Here is a 16717-nt window from a genome sequence, read left to right on the forward strand (position 1 = left end):
ATGGCTTAGATTCTTGGCGTGTATATGGAAAGTATTCCAGTAGGCTTGCTGTCTTTGTCTCCCGGTGAATAGGCATTTAACCCTAGGTCAATGAGAAAGCCAAGTGGAAAGTGGGGACCTGAGAGTAGTGGGGAGAACCTGGCTTACCGTGCACCGGGAGGCTGGACCCAGGATGTGGGAGCAGTCAGGCCCTGGTCCCAGCTCTCCCTGCACATGGCTCACGACTGCCTGGCCCCGGTCAGGTCTCAGGCACACTCAGCTTACCATGGGCTGAACCACCGTTTTCTTCCTGGCTCTGGTTTCTCTGAGAGGACTTAATGGATTGAGCTTCGGAGCAGTCAGGCCCTGGTCCCAGCTCTCCCTGCACATGGCTCACGACTGCCTGGCCCCGGTCAGGTCTCAGGCACACTCAGCTTACCATGGGCTGAACCACTGTTTTCTTCCTGGCTCTGGTTTCTCTGAGAGGACTTATGGATTGAGCTTCCTGAGGATGTGTAATTCCAACCAGCTCTTTCCTTTCTGTCCCTCCTGTTGTTCTGGGATTTTACCCTTTGAATCCCTGGGTCACAGAGTAGGGAAGGAATGGCCGTGGGGGTCATGCGGTCCGGAATTCCCGCACTCCTCACCCGCAGAAGCCCCTGCACATTCATCTCCGGGAGAGATGGAATTCCTGTCCCTTCAAATGGGTTTTGTGCAACACTGTGGCGCTTTGATGCTTAGAGACTGATTTTGGAAATACTTCATCCTGTCTTGCTACTATTTTAATTAGTGGAGCATTCAGACCTCACCTAATTGATGTCTTAATCCTGCATTTAATGCCCAGAGGCAGTTTTGTGACCTGTGAATACTTAAGGGAGAAAAAGATTGCACAAATGAATCTCAGCTTGGTCCAGTTTTTGTCATTTCAGGCCAGTAGCAGGGGACTCTGTGCCTTCACCCCCGCCACCCTGCCTGTGGTGCTGCCTTTCTCCTTGAGCAGCCCCCTTGATGTGGTGATGCTCACAGGCCTGGCCACGAGCTGGGGACCCTGCCTGAGTGCCTTCATCTCCTGCACACGTCAAGCACCTCCTCTTGCTGCCGGAAGAGCCTAAGTTGCCTTCTGCCCAGATGTCTTTTTTTAAAAAAATTAATTAATGAATTAATTTTTATTTTTTGCTGTTTTGGATCTTTGTTGCTGTGCACGGGCTTTCTCTAGTTGTGGTGAGCAGGGACTACTCTTCATTGCAGTGCAGGAGCTTCTCATTGTGGTTGCTTCTCTCGTTGCGGAGCATGGGCTCTAGGCGGGCAGGCTTCAGTAATTGTGGCACGTGGGCTCAGTAGTTGTGGCTCGCGGGCTTAGCTGCTTCCCGGACCAGGGCTCGAACCCGTGTCCCCTGCATTGGCAGGTGGATTCTTAACCACTGCGCCACCAGGGGAGTCGTGCGCAGATGTCTTAAGTGGCATCAGTGCTGTCCTGTCCTGAGCCTTGGTCCTCTGATGCTTCCTGGAGGAGGTGACCTTCGTCCTCCCCTGGGGGTAGAAGCCTTGCAGATGATATTTCTAACCACCACCCGACATGTCCTTGAGCTGGACAAGGGGGGGGCTGAGTGTGACACTCAGAATCCCTCACTCCAAGGCGACTGAACCTACAGAGGCTGCACCACAGCAGAATCCCCCTACCTTGCCTTTTTGTGCTCGGGAGTAAAGGAAATAGCCTCCTCAAATTCAGGGCAGTGAATTCTTCCTGCAGATGAGGAGAAACAGAATGCTGGAAAGTCTTACTGTTTTCTGCCGTGATCTTAAAAACAGTCTCTGGTGCTTGTGTTGTGGAGATAACAGGGCCAGGCGGGGACGCCTGGCACCGGGGTGAGACTTCAGCCCCAGAGTGCCCTGTGGACAGTTGGGTGAGCCGGCGCACAGCAGCCTTTACTTTCAGGGCCCTTAAAGCTTGGATTCAACTGGGCCAGGCCAGTGCTCAGCCAGGCCTGGCTTCACTGGAGAACTGCCTTTGCCCTGGTTCAGTTTGATTTTTTTTTTTCTTTTTTTTTTAACATGACTAGAAAAATAAGTCCTGAGGCAACCAGCTAGAGGCCTAGTTTGTCATCTTCCCCAAAGTGAAATTAGTAAAGAAAGCAGGACTCTGGGCCTCAGTGGCTCAACATGCTTATCATCTCTGATAGGCAGGGAGCATGGTCTGGGCTCCAAGAATCCTCTCTCCTTGGGCTGATGGAGTCTTTTTCCCGGCTCTTTTCAAGACTGAGGGTGCCTATGGGGCAGGGAGGAGGCGAGTGGAGAGCCTGTGAAGTGGGCTTCTGAGGCTGGGGCTGCCTCTTCCTGCCTTTGTGGCTGGGGGTGAGGCAGTGGTGGTGGGAGTTTGGACTGCTGAGGCCTGGGGAGGCTGTTCCCCACGCCCTGTCCTGACCGGGGCCTGCCAGGCTGTGCGACATCCCACGATGACCCGGTGAACAGCCCGGGGAGGGTGGGGTGGAGGAGGCCTCCTTTCCTTTTTGAGATGAACCAGTCTCACTCCTGGTTGGAAGTAAGGTGTTTTCCAGCTTTGGTGCAATGCCCAGGTACTGTTCCTAACCCGTAGTTACTGTGTGTCTGCTCTGGGCCAGGCACTGTTCTAGCCCTGGGACCCTGCCCTCCAGGGCTATGGGCTTTTAGGGGGAGACTTAAATGAAAAGGAAATTACAAGCGTGATAGCTTACTGAGGCTTCACATAGACTGCCCAGGGAATAGAGGGAGGGATTTAGCCTGGTAGGGGGCTGGAGGGAGCCCCTCCCCGCTTTCTGAGAAAGGAGCTAGAGGATGAATGTGCAGGAGCCGGTTCCAGGCAGAGGAGTCCCTGTCGGGGGTGGGGGGTCGGGGTAAGTGGTGGAGACAGGCAGGGTGTGGCCTAGAGAGCCTCCTGGTCGCTGGATAGAGTTTTAACTTCATCTGGACGACATCTAGAGGCTACTAAAGGTTTTAAGCCAGGGAAAGCCTGGTCAGAATTGCAGTGCCCAAAGATCCACAGCTGTGGTCGGGGAGCAGACAGGGCTGGAGGCCAGAAGAGCCAGGAGAGGTCGTCCAGGCTGGAGAGAGTGGGGTCTGGACGGAGAGAGAGAAAGGGGAGGCGTGAGAGGTTGTGGAGGTGGAATTGCCACCCTTGGTCGTCGGTTGGATGTGGGAGTGATGGACGGCTGAGAGGGAGGTGCCCAGGTGTCTGCATTAAGCAGTGGGAGGTGGGGAGCTGTGGCTGGAGATAGGAGCCTGCAAGAAGGGTGGGAGTCTCTGTCCTGCTGAGCTGGAGGTGCCTGGGGGCGGGTCCTGCAGGTGGAACGCAGCTGGGAGGCCTGTGCCGGAGCTGGGGGTTTGGGAGCAGGTGCAGCGGCAAGGCTGGGGGGCCGGGAGGGGAGGGCCCGTCAGAGCTGGAGGAGGGGAAGCAGCCAAGCACGTGCCAGCAGAGGCAGGCGTGGCGGTGCCTCTTGCTCTTGGGAGATCACGGAAGGCCTCTGGGTTTGGCACCCTGGGGGTTGTTATCCTGCATGTTGGTGAGGCAGTGCTGGCACAGTGGCAGGGGCTGAAGGGAGAAGAGGGGAGGGGAGAGGGTTAGTGAGAAGATGGGGAGGAGGTTCGTAAAAGCTGCTCTCCCTCCTCTCGGGAGGCAAGGACTGTCAGGGTTTCCTTTCTGGAAACGTGGCTGGGTGGTGGGGGGAAAGCTTGGGTGGAGGGGGAGGTGAGCGGTCATGGAGCTTCCAGTAAGAGCGGCAGGTGCACAGAGGCGCTTGGGGGCTGGGATCTGAGCCCATGTGTGTGTGTTGGGGGGCTGAGCCTCACTGACAAGAGGGCACCCCTTCCCTTGTAGGCGGAGAGAGAGGGGAGGATGGGGGTGAGGAAGGCTTGGGAGTTTGGAGAAGAGGTGAGAGTACGCCCACCTGCTCTTTCTGGAAACGGGGCGGGGGGGGGGGGGGAAAGCTGGGGTGGGGGGGGAGGTGAGCGGTCATGGAGCTTCCAGTAAGAGCGGCAGGTGCACAGAGGCGCTTGGGGGCTGGGATCTGAGCCCATGTGTGTGTGTTGGGGGGCTGAGCCTCACTGACAAGAGGGCACCCCTTCCCTTGTAGGCGGAGAGAGAGGGGAGGATGGGGGTGAGGAAGGCTTGGGAGTTTGGAGAAGAGGTGAGAGTACGCCCACCTGCTGGCGTCTGTGTTCTGCAGGAAGTAGGGGATGAGTTCGTTCATGTGACAAGGAGCCCTGGGAGGGCCCCGAGGTGGAGGAAGTTGAGAGGAGCCTGCACGCTCCCCCTGTGACTCCCGGCAGGGCTGGGGTGTGTGGAGGCGGGTGGCAGCCTGCTGTGCCGTCCGCCCAGCTGAGTGCTTTCCCCCTCAGCCCTCGTGTCCCGCACACACAGGCCTGGGCTTTCGTTCATCCCTTGCGGGTGTTCGGCCGAGCCTGTGTGGATCGAAGGGCACAAGTCCTGGGGGGTCTGAAGTGTTGGCCGGAGTGGTGGCTGGAGGGCTGGAGCAGGGCTCTAGGCTGAAGAGAGAGGCGGGGGGTCAGAGGCGGTTGTAGCCTGGGCCTGGTTCCCACCTGTGTTGTCACTCTCTGGTCGTCACCGCATCGGAGAATAGAGAGACCCGCTCCCCGCTCACAGATCCTCGGGCTGGCGCCTAGCAGGGCAGGCACGAAGCATCAGGGGCCGCTGGGTTATCTGTGAGTGGATTTGGACCACACCCTCTGGGCCCCGGGAACCAGCTTTCTGTTGCCCCGGGGAGAACGCTCCCGGCACCCCGAGGTGGAGCCGGAGCACCTTTATGATGGTAAAGAGCAAACTTGGGCTTCAGGGTCTGCCCCTGAAAAAAGAAGGCATGTTCATCTGGAGAAAGTCTCAGTGGGTTGGGGGTTCGTCCTTCCTACGTCCCCTGGAAGGTTTTACAGTCTTAGGAAGGTGTCCCTGTGCTGTACGATGCCTTCCTCCCCTCCCAGCGACAAATGGCTGGCTGTCCTACGTGGGCATCGTGGAGACAGCACAGGTCGGTAGCTGCCTCTGGTGGAGGTGGGAGCGCCTTCCCTGCCCTTCTCAGCCGCCTGGGCTGAGGCTGGCTCAGGACCGTCAGGCCTCAGAGGTGGACAGTGGCTGGACGGGGGGTGCGCTGTGGGCGGAGGGGCAGGCACTAATCTGCCATCATGACACTCCGCTTTGCTGACCTTGAGGGGGCTTTGGTGAAGGCAGGTCACCTTCATAAAGGGAGCAGAGTCAGCCATGAGGGATGCACTGAGGACTCCATGCGCTTAAGGACGGGGCCCACTGCCACTTAAGTGCCGTGAGCTGGAGGTGCTTATTTGAAATGGGTAGAAGTAGAAAAAGAATATTTATTTAGCTTCTCTACGGGAGGCTTACTTGGGGTTGAGATTGATTGCAAGGACCAGAAACCTAACCAATTTGGGGCAAATTAACATGAGCTTATTGTGAGGACCCCAGTACCCCCCTGGAGTCCAGCTGGCAGGAGGCACAGCTGAGCCTTGAAAGGACGGCAGGGTCTGTTGGTTGCACCGCCCCGTCCCCATTCCCAGCTTGACCCTAACTCACGCAGGGGTCCTGAGTCACATGGTTTTCCAAGGCTGCCTGGACAGGTGGGTGTGGTGGGGGGAAATCGGAGAACTCTTCAGCCATCTGGGCAGAGCACACTTAAGATTCAGGTCCAACAGCCTTGCCATGTAGATTGTATCCCCATTTAATGGATGAGGAAACTGAGTCTCAGTGAGGCACCGTGTGTCCGGCTACAGAATCTGGGTTTCTGCCACCCACAGCGGCTTCCCGATCCTGTAACCGGAAACAGCCTGCACTCCTGAGGCTGGCGTTGGGTCGGGATGGGCCATGCTTCGTGTGCCTCGTCACTCCTGGGGCTTGGTGGCCCATCCTGCCCCCATCCTATGCCCAGGCAGCCCATCTGCAGCCCTGGGCTCCTTCCCAGGCTGTGCAGGGTGTGGAGGTTTCCCTGGAGGGGTCTGCCAGCTCCTGCTGGAAGTCGCTGACTTGCTGCTTCGTTTTTCTCCTTTCTGCAGCCGGGTCTTCAAGACAGACATGGAGCTGGAGGTTTTGCGCTACACCAATAAAATTTCCAGCGAGGCCCACCAGGAGGTAAGCTGGGAGCTGGCTCATTGGACCTGCTGTTCTGGGTGGGCTGGGGAAGCAGCATTGCTCTGTGTGGGACAAGACGGCGGTGTCGAGGTGGACGGTCTTGGGGGGGTGCTGGTCACCAGCAGGCAGGAAGTGTCACTGCAGACCCAAGATACGGTGCTGGCTGTTTACTGTTTCCCAGTGGGGACAGGGCAGGGAGGGCCTGTCCTCACCTTAAGGTACCCACCCTCAGGGAACTTCCCAGCAAGAAGTCCCGACTTCCAGGACAGTAGAGCTTTCCCTCCTCGCATTCTGGCAGTCCCAGTTCCTTTGAAAGAATCTGTGGTCCTTAACCAAGGTTCAAGCACATTTATTACTCTCATCCATTTTTTGAAAACACCCTCACCTGGTTCTTTCCCAAACCTTCCTACTTTACCTGAGGAGCAGGAGCAAATAAGGAAGTTTATTTTTTGAAATGGGTCTGGGCCACTGGGTTAGCCCAGTACCTGCTTACTGACATTTGCGGTGTTGTGTCAGGAGACAGATGGGGGTCATTGGGAGCAACACACTCTCTTCTCCGAGTTCATTTTCTCTGTGTTTTATAAGGAAGGAAACCTCTTAGGATCGTTGTCATAGGCTTCTGAGCATTAAGTATTCACGAAACACATCTTGGCTAAATCTTCCCTTGCCTCCCAAGGTGTTTATCGACTTCTGAACAGAAGGGCTCCGGAGTGGTTTAAATAAACTGTATGACTTTGGAGCTTTAAAAAAGTTCTAATTTGTCACATTTCTGCACCACTGTGTGCACGTATCATTCTTTTTTTTTTTTTTTTAAAGAAGAGATTCTTTTGAAAAAATGCTATACATTATTTATAAGGCAGTGTTACTTATCTCCTTAATACAACTGTCTTTGCTTAATATCCATCCTCCAGGTAATGAAGGCTGTAAAAGTGGGAATGAAAGAATATGAGATGGAAAGGTAAGCTGCTGTGTTTCTCTGGGTAAAGATTAAAATGTAAAAAATAGTAATTTACGTTCGCTGAGCAAGTAACAGATGAGGTGCGGCAGCCTGGCGCACAGATTGAGTGGGGATCAGGAGTAGGGCTTCGGCGTCATGGGCAAAGAGGATTTTTCTTCCGACTGTGGCCACCTCCCTGGCTCTTGGCAGAGTGTTTGATGGTAATGGTCTTTGATTACTTTTCAGGGTGGTTTAGTGCCCCATCATTCCACTCTTGGACTTTGTTGCTGCAATTTGCAGGAAACTACCAAATAGCTGCTATTGTGACTCTGAAAGCCGCTAGTAAAACAGCTTGCCATTTTTATGTGTAAACACTGCCATTATGTCTGCTGTGCTTGGACGACCGGGTTGCGGGTTGGTTAAGTGGCTCATAAAGCGTTCTGGAGAGCTCCATCATCCTGCAGCTCCAGTTAGGCTGCAGGGAGCCTGTTGCCACGCGGGGCCTTCCCAGGGCTGTCCTGCTGTACTGGGTGTGGCCTGGCCAGCTCCTCAGCCCCGTGCCAGGACCCAGGGGTCAGTTAGCTTGCTGCTGCCCACAGCATGAAGAAGCCCTGGGGTCAGACCCAAACTGCCCCGGTGGCTCCCCTTGCGGCCACCTCCTGGGGCAGGAAGCCCCCATTCCCGAGTCTGTCACCAGTGACTGCACCGCATGGGAGCCCCTGTGGGGAGAAGACACTGAAGCTGCCGTTTCTCCCCCTGTGACATAATAGGAAATGCATATTTGGTCTCTGCCCCCAGTTCCTGGCACGGAGCTTGTAAAACCTTTGAAATTCCCTGATAGAGAGGAGCATCTGTTGTTCTTTATAATAAGCCCCTTTCCACCGTACCTGAGTTTATGCTAATGAGGGACTCTCGGAGGCCCCGACCTCCTGGGAGAAGAGAGGGACTAGAGATTGAGATTGAGTTCTGACCAGTGATTTAATCAATCCTGTATCTAAGGAGGTAATGGCACTTACATAAGCCCTAAACCAGAGGGTTTGGAAAGCGTCTAGGTTGGTGAACACATGGAGGTGCTGGGAGGCTGGCATCCCTGGAGAGGGTTTGGAAGCTCCACGCCCCTCCCCCACACCTTGCCCTGTGCCTCTCTTCCATTTGGCTCTTCCTGAATTGTATTCTTCCTAATAAAGTGATAACAGTAAGTAAAGCACTCTCCTGAGTTCTGCGAGCCATTCTAGCAAATTATGAAACCCAAGGCTAGGTTTTGTCGGAACCCCTGATTTAAGGCCGATGGGTCAGAGGTAATGAGGCCTGGGCTTGTGATTGGTGCCTGAAGAGGGGGCAGTTTCGTGGGACTGAGCCCTTAACCTGTGGGGTCTGCACTAACTCTGGCAGTTAGTTAGTGTCAGAAGGTGTCCACAGAGAAGTGGAGAATTGCTTAGTGTGGAAAACCTACATATTTGCTATCAGAAGTGTTGTGAGTACGAAACAGCGTTTTACCTTGTATCCTCCACCCTGGGCTGCCCTTTCTTGCCTGGCCTTGTGAGAGCTCGGTGCTGCTGCCCCTTCCCCACCTTGCAGGGCCCATGGCCGCCCCAGGTACCCTCAGGGCCCGCTCTGCGTCCACACCTTAGCAGTGCAGAGTGAGGGCGAGGTACAGACAGAGTCGGCAGTGGGCACTGTGGGCATTTACGATCACCATCACGCGGCTTGGCGGTAGGCGTTTTTTCTCAAAGTCTAATAACCCTTAAAGGAGTCCTGAACAGGGAGCCTCTATATTTCTCTCCCCTTACCCTGGGAGGTAAGAGGTTAACATGGCCTCGGAGGCCCCGCTGCTGTGCCTTCCCAGGAGGGGGCATGGAACAAGTGAGTCATCAAGGACGCAGCTCCGCAGCTCCGTCAGGCCAGCCCAAGGAGGACGGGGGAAGGGGCGGAGCCGTCTAGCTCTTGCCTCCGTGCTCTGGGATTGCCAGGTCCTTGCCCCCACCCCCCACCTGGGACAGGAGGAGTTCTGCGGGGCTGCCAGGGAGGTGGGCTGGGCAGTGGGTCCCTCAGGTTGGCACTGGCCCAGAAACCTGTTCCCAGCTGAATTGGCCCATAGTGACCCACAGCTGATGCTTCAAATAAAACGACCCAGAAATTGGAGCAGGACTCGCCTGCTCCAGTGTGGAGCCACGCTGACTGCTGCATTGTGCCCTAAACTGCGGGGAGGCCAGCTCTGAAGGTGGCTCCTGGCAGGGGCCTGAGCCGTCCTCGGTGTCCCAGAGCCAGATCAACCTGGGTGTGAGTTCTGGGTCAGGGGCTGGTCACTCAGAATACCTCCCCCAGCTCCCTACTCACCAACCCAAGGTAATAGAGGTCTTTTTTTTTTCTTTTAATGACAGATTTCAAATACCCGCCGCCCGCACGTCGAAGAGTATAATGAACGTCAAAGTCCCCATCCCGGTTTTCTGTTTCGTTTTGTTTTACTGGAGTATTTAAAACCAAACCCCAGACATTGTGTCATTTTACCTGTAAATACGTCAGTGGGTGTCTCAGTGGGTGACGGTATTGTTTTCCTTTTCATGTAACCACCGTGTCCTTATCACATCTAAGTAAGTTAACAATAATCCTTAATGTTATAAATGTCCCATTCATGTTGTCTAAAGCTATCTTTTTAGAACTGGTTTGTATGAGTTGGGATTCAGGGTCTACACGTTGCGCTTGACTGTTGTTTGAAGGAGACCTTCTTGTTGAGCTGAGCTCCGGGGAGACCTTACATTTGTCTACAAACTGCTCAGCCTCCCCGCTCCACCCTGCGTCCCAGGTTGGCCCCACTCCTGCCTCCTCTGTGGACCAGGGGCGGCCCTCGGAGAAATGATCCTGAGGCTCTGGGCCAGAAGCAGCCGCCCTGAGGGTGCTGAGTGGCCTTAGTCCAGCTCAGCGTGCCAGCTCTGTGCCCTGTTGTGCACCTACTATGCGTCATGCCCACCCTACGGCTGGCCGTAGGGGGTACGGGGGGGAAACAGTGGCTACCGTCGCACCCTCAGCCCGGCAGGGGGGCCATCTGATCTCTGGGTCCCTGAGACCTGAGAGCAGGGGGGTTCCTGGGGTGGAGTGTGGGGAGGGGTTTTAAAAGCTGAGGCAGAGATGATGAGGACGAGAGACAGAGTCTGTTCCCGAAGGGCAGATAGGAGGGGTGACCCTGGGAGGCAGATGGTGTCACCCCCTGGAGACAGTGGGAAGATCGTCCCGGGACATTGAGGTGTCCCTGGCCAGATTTGAGGAGGGCACCACCGACTGCCAGTGCCAGCCTGAGCCCGGGGGCGTCTGCGGTGGTGAGGGGGCCGACGTCACTTTCTCTGTCCCCACAGGCACGTCACTGCCCAGGTAGCCTGGGATGCTGTTTTGTGGCCTGTGTCCTTGGAGCCTGGGAACTTTCTCTCGGAGGCCCCGTCTCGTTAATCTGCAGTGTCTGCCCCACAGTTGGTATCAGGAAATACGTGTGGGCGTGTTAGATGGATGGGCAGGAGAGAGAAGAAGATGTCCTGAACTACTTTTTCCTGTCTTCTCTGCCGCTGTGAACTTCAGCATTCTTCTCTTAACCAAATAGGAGTATGAGATCGCGTCTAAAGCAGGTGGGGGCTCCCCAGGAGGTGTGGCCTCCTTAACACAGGCTGGACCAATGCCCAGGGGGGTCCAGGGCAGCGACTCCCGGGCAGGCCACCGACCCCTAGCTTAGAAGAGCATCCCTAGAACCTTCTGGATGTTCTGCTGAGAGCATGGCCAGCTCCAGCCCCACGGAGGGACACAGGGCAGGAAGGGCAGGGACTCCTGGGGTGTGGTGGGGGGGAGATTGGGGCTGATTTTCTGGAAGGCGGGCCTACCACCGGCACAACGGCGCTCAGACAAGGGCCGCTGGCCAGGAGACCCAGTTCTAAGCCTCATCTTTTTGTTTTATCATCAAAGGTTTGTCATAAAATCTGGAAGGCATGTTAGAAACAAGGAAGCCAGCTGGTGGCATTTATTAAGACTCCTCCTCTGTGCTGTGCCTGCGAGCAGGGTGCCAGGGAAAATGAAAATCAGTTTCTGCAATTGAGGTGTGGTAAATTGTGTTAAACCAATAAGACGTTAATGTTTGGGTAAATCGGGTGCTAACGGCATCTGACTGCAGGCCCAACCAGGCAATGCATTTTACCTCCTCATGTTACTTAATGTTAGTGGCGTCACTGGCTTATAGCCGGCTGGCACGGGGCTGGCAGCTGAATCAATTACCGGCAAACACTAATTTAGAGCATGCTCAATTGGCTGTGTAAGCAGGTCCCGGTTCACATTTGCCACAAGGAGATTAATAACTTGATGTTTTTGACAGTCTGGGACCTTAACTGAAATTACGCTCTTTCTCTCCAAGCTGTGAACGGGGCATTTCGGGCCCTTTCCCGGCAGCTCCCGTGGCGGGTGTGGGAGTCATTTAACGGGCAGAGTGGTCTGTGAGGTGTACTGGGGGATAACACGGCGTTGTCCTCCTCCCCCGGCTGGCGTCCTTCTTGGCGGACAACCGGACCCCATCTGGAGACCCCTGACAAGGCCTGGGTTTCCTTGTGCTCCGTCACAGGCATCAGCCCACAATAAGAGTCTCCTGTTTTCTTTGTCATTTTTTTTTGACATCTTTATTGGAGTATAATTGCTTTACATGGTGTGTTAGTTTCTGCTGTATAACAAAGTGAATCAGTTATACATATACACATATCCCCATATCCCCTTCCTCTTGCGTCTCCCTCCCTCCCTTCCTCTCCCACCCCTCTAGGTGGTCACAGAGCACGGAGCTGATCTCCCTGTGCTATGCGGCTGCTTCCCACTAGCTATGGATTTTACATTTGGTAGTGTTTACATGTCCATGCCACTCTGTCACTTTCAGTCATTTGTTAATGTTGGACTGCGCGGCTGGGCTACTCCGTGCTCAGAGTCACCTTCCTTTTTTCTCCCCTTTGGCCAGAAGGAGCAAGTCAGGAATCTGTGTGTTCAGTGTGCCCACTGGGCCCGGACGGGGGGCAGGGAGACAGGGCCAGGCCTGAGGGTCCTCTCCCCAGGGCTGGAGGGTGGGGGTCTCCCCACTACAGACAACTTCCCCACTACTCACACCACATACCACACACACACACACACACACACACCCCCCACACATACACTCCAAACCACACACATGCACACACACACACTCCCACCACTCAGACCACACACCACACACACACATACCACACGCACACCCACCACACACCAGACATACTCCCCACCACTCACACCACATGCCACACACACACATGTTCCACATCACATACACATACCACACACCATACCACACACTGACACGCAGATTCCATCCAAGCCACGTGGTGCTGGATCAGTGGCTTGATCGGTGGTTGATCTTTCAGATTATCCACCCGGGGAGCAGGCTGCAAAAATCCTTGCTGTGTTCTTGTTAAAAAAGGCCGGTTTTTTTGTTTTTCCTGAGGATTAGAAAATTTAACTGTAGTGAGGGTAATTGGAAGGTGGGAGAGTTTACAGGAAACCCTGCACCCTTACTAAGCCGTGGTGATTGTGTCTGCAGAGAGCGTAGGCGGGTGTGTCCGACCTTTTCTGTCTCTCCCGCCCAGGCCTCCGCAGCGCAGTTACCCCTGAGTCCACCCCTCACTCTTTGCAGTGCCACCCCACCCGCTTCTCGTCTGGACCAGCTTCTCTGTCAGATCTGCAGGAGCTGCGTCTCCTGCTCTCAGGTTAGCATCCTCTTCTCTCTCTGCCCATCCCTCCTGGTGCACCGTAACCCCTGCAGGGCCGTCTCTTAGACGCCTGGGCCTGCGTGGCCCTCCTCTCACTCTGGGTCTCTCTCTGCCTGGCATGCGGGGTGTGGTGGTCAGACATGGCCCTGTGTATCTCTGAGCACCCCCATGGGTCATGCTGGGATCCAGGTGTCATTAGTGATGGACAGCACCAAGAGGCCCTTATTACTTCCCGCTTTCCTGGAGGGTCTGGAGATGTTCCCTGCAGTAGTCCAACGTAATCTGGTCTCAACCTAGGCAAGCTTGGGCCTCAGGGAGACTGCCCTCAGTTTATCTACCTCAGGAAGGTGCTAGATTTTGCCTGGGGCCTTTGCGGCAGGTCTGGGTCCAGGCAACCGCTGAGACCAGAGCCCCTGGGTAAGAACAGCTGTGATGGGCCCTCCTCCGTGGGCCTGGTCACTGTCTGGGCGGTGAGTGCCCTGCACCCTCCACAGCAGACATGTCACTTACTCTCGCTGGCCACTTTGAGGGATTAGGCTGCAGCCTGGCCTGCTGAGACCCCCAGGTCTGGGTGTGGCCCAGCCGGCTCTTTGCCTTGCACTGCGTGGCTGGTGCGGCTTTCCTGCCAGCACTTCCTCGGCGGTTGCAGATGAGCCACACACAGCCCACTACGAAAGGGTCAGGAAACCCCCATCTGTTTGCTGCACCCCTCAGGAAGGCAGCCCATGAGTCCTGCACCCCGCCGCACCTCGGTGTATTTGAGCTGAGCCCTTTCTGACAGAAGAGTCAGGGCCGCCTTGGGTGGATAATTCCTGGGGTTTTGAGCAGGCTTTACCTCATCCTGGGCCCCCCGATACCAGGCAGGGCAGGTCCTATGTGCCCACCCAGCCTGCTCTGTCTGCAGACCTGACATCAGAGAGGAGAACCGAGAGGTTCTGCCGAGCCCGGTGTCTGGGCGTGTAGTTGGGTCTTAGGGGTCGTGGGGATCTGTGGCTTAAAGCCCGGATAGCTCATTTTGCTTAAAAAGTAACTGAGAAATAGGCACATTTAGGACATAAACTAGTGTGATATCCAGCCAGAAAGCTGGGCAAAGAACCAGAGGGAAGGACTTCCTGCAAATGTGCACCCTGGTTGATGCAGCCCTAATTAGAGCTTTTGGGGGCAAAGCCAACAGAAATAGGCCTTTTCTTTTCAGATGCTGGGGGAATTGCCCCTGGAGAACCCACTAGGTAACAGTGGTGCCAGCAGGCATCTTCATGGATTTGCCTCTAGTGTTTCACCATTGAACTGTGGTGCTGTTAATTTCAATAAATACTTATCGTAAGTTTAAGGAAGTAGTGTCTTCTTCCTGGCTTACTAGGAGATTTTATCAGGAAAGGATGTTGAATTTTATCAGCCTTGTGTGTCTGTGTTTTAAGCAATTAATAAACTTTTGACTTTAGAACAGGTTTAGATCACAGAAGAGTTACAGGAATATTACAGACAGTTCTCTTTTTCCCCTGTTGTTAATGTGATTGTGATACATTGTCACCACTCATGAACAGTGGTTTTTTTTGTTTGTTTTTGTTTTGTTTTTGTGTGTCTGTGTTGGGTCTTTGTTGCTGCGTGCGGGCTTTCTCTAGTTGCGATGAGCAGGGGCTACTCTTCGTTGCGGTGTGCTGGCTTCTCATTGAGGCTGGCTTCTCTTGTTGCAGAGCACAGGCTCTAGGTGTGTGGTCTTCAGGAATATTACAGACAGTTCTCTTTTTCCCCTGTTGTTAATGTGATTGTGATACATTGTCACCACTCATGAACAGTGGGTTTTTTTTTTTGTTTTTGTTTTGTTTTTGTGTGTCTGTGTTGGGTCTTTGTTGCTGCGTGCGGGCTTTCTCTAGTTGCGATGAGCAGGGGCTACTCTTCGTTGCGGTGTGCTGGCTTCTCATTGAGGCTGGCTTCTCTTGTTGCAGAGCACAGGCTCTAGGTGTGTGGTCTTCAGTAGTTGCGGCACATGGGCTTAGTTGCTCTGCGGCATGTGGGATCTTCCCGGACCAGGGATCGAACCCATGATCCCTGCATTGGCAGGCAGACTCCCAACCACTGCACCACCAGGGAAGTCCATGAACAGTGTTGACATGTTATTATTATCAAAAGTCCATACTTTATTCCACTTTCCTTAGCTTTTACCTAATAACCTTTTTCTGTTCCAGGATCCCACATTACATTTCGGCTGCCCTGGGCTGTGGCCAGTTCTCTGACTTTCCTTGTTTTCGGTGACCTTAACAGTTTTGAGGGGTACTGGTCAGGTATTTTGTAGACCATCCCTCGGTTTTAGTTTTTCTAATGTTTTTGTCATGGTTAGAGTGGAGATATGTGTCATTGGGAGGAGGACCCCAGAGGTAAAGTGCCACTTTTAGATCTCATTGTTTCAAGGGTACATGTTAGTGAACTGACTTATCACTGATGTTGACCTTGATCACCTAACTGAGCTAGTATTTGTCAAGTTTCTCCACTGTAAATGCACTTGTTTTCCCCCTTTCCATACTGTATTTTTCAGAAGGCAGAATACACAGCCCACACTTAAGGCGTGAGGAGTTATTCTCTATCTGCTTGAGCGGGGAATTATCTACATACACTATGTGTGGTTCTTCTGTATGGAAGATTTGTCTCTTGTCTCCTGTTTATTTATTCAATCGTTTATTTACTTATATCTGTATGAACTCATAGATATATATTTTATACTTTGGGTTATAAGCCAATATTATCAATACGTTATTTTGTTGCTTAAATTGTTCCAGCTTGGCCACTGGGGACTCTTTCATTCGGCCCCTGTGTCCCTCTGACACACTGCATAATTTTGCTTTTTGAACGCTTTCTTAGTTTCTGGCACTGCAGGACGCTCCAGGTTCATCTTGTGTATCCCTTGCTCCAGCCCTTGAATCAGCCATTTCTCCGAAGAGCCCTCATTCCTTTTATTGGATCACGGTATCAGATACCAAGATTGGACGCTGGGTGTTCCTTGGATTAATTTTATGACTAGACTTCCTGGTGCAGAGCCAGCCGGGCGTCCCCGGCACGCCCTACTTTGTTGTGGTGGATTACTATTTTAATAAGCTGCAGGATTGAAATGGGGAGGCAGTCCGCTTTAGAGGTTAGGGCATGGTCTCTAGAGACTGGTGTGCTGGGTTTGGGTCCCAGTTGCACCACTTACTGTGCCTCAGTTTCCTTATCTGAAAGAAAGGATAATAATAGCACTTCATAGGATAGTTGGGAGGATTTGGTGAATTAATATATGTATAGTATATAGAACAGTATATCTAGTAAGCATCATAATGATTGTTTTATGTATTTATTTATTTAACGTCTTTATTGGAGTATGCTTGCTTTACAATGGTGTGTTAGTTTCTACTTTATAACAAAGTGAATCGGCTATACGTATACCTATATCCCCATATCTCCTCCCTCTTGCGTCTCCCTCCCACCCCCGCATCCCACCCCTCTAGGTGGTCACAAAGCACCGAGCTGATCTCCCTGTGCTATACAGCTGCTTTCCACGAGCTATCTATTTTACATTTGGTAGTGCATATATGTCCATGCCACTCTCTCACTTCGTCCCAGCTTACCCTTCCCCCTCCCTGTGTCCTCAAGTCCATTCTCTACGTCTGCATCTATATTTCTGTCCTGCCCCTAGTTTCTTCAGAAACATTTTTTTTTTAGATTCCATATATATATGCGTTAGCATACGATATTTATTTTTCTCTTTCTGACCTACTTCACTGTATGACAGTCTCTAGGTCCATCCACCTCACTACAAATAACTCAATTTTGTTTCTTTTTATGGCTGAGTAGTATTCCATTGTATATATGTGCCACATCTTCTTTATCCATTCATCTGTCGATGGACACTTAGGTTGCTTCCATGTCCTGGCTATTGTAAATAGAGCTGCA

General features: G+C 53.3%; 1 protein-coding gene across 3 annotated transcripts in view; it reads left to right on the forward strand.

The window, feature by feature from the left end:
• The window catches only part of PEPD (peptidase D), a 122002-nt gene that overhangs the window by 45802 nt on the left and 59483 nt on the right, over positions 1–16717 (forward strand). For all 3 annotated transcript variants that reach the window (XM_055078966.1, XM_007126420.2, XM_007126421.4), the window contains 2 exons: positions 6028–6103; positions 7015–7061. In XM_055078966.1, the coding sequence (XP_054934941.1) occupies positions 6028–6103; positions 7015–7061 (123 nt within the window). The remainder of the gene's footprint in view (positions 1–6027; positions 6104–7014; positions 7062–16717) is intronic.

The sequence above is a fragment of the Physeter macrocephalus genome, chromosome 17 (genome assembly GCF_002837175.3).
Source record: "Physeter macrocephalus isolate SW-GA chromosome 17, ASM283717v5, whole genome shotgun sequence".
In the NCBI taxonomy this organism is placed as follows: domain Eukaryota; kingdom Metazoa; phylum Chordata; class Mammalia; order Artiodactyla; family Physeteridae; genus Physeter; species Physeter macrocephalus.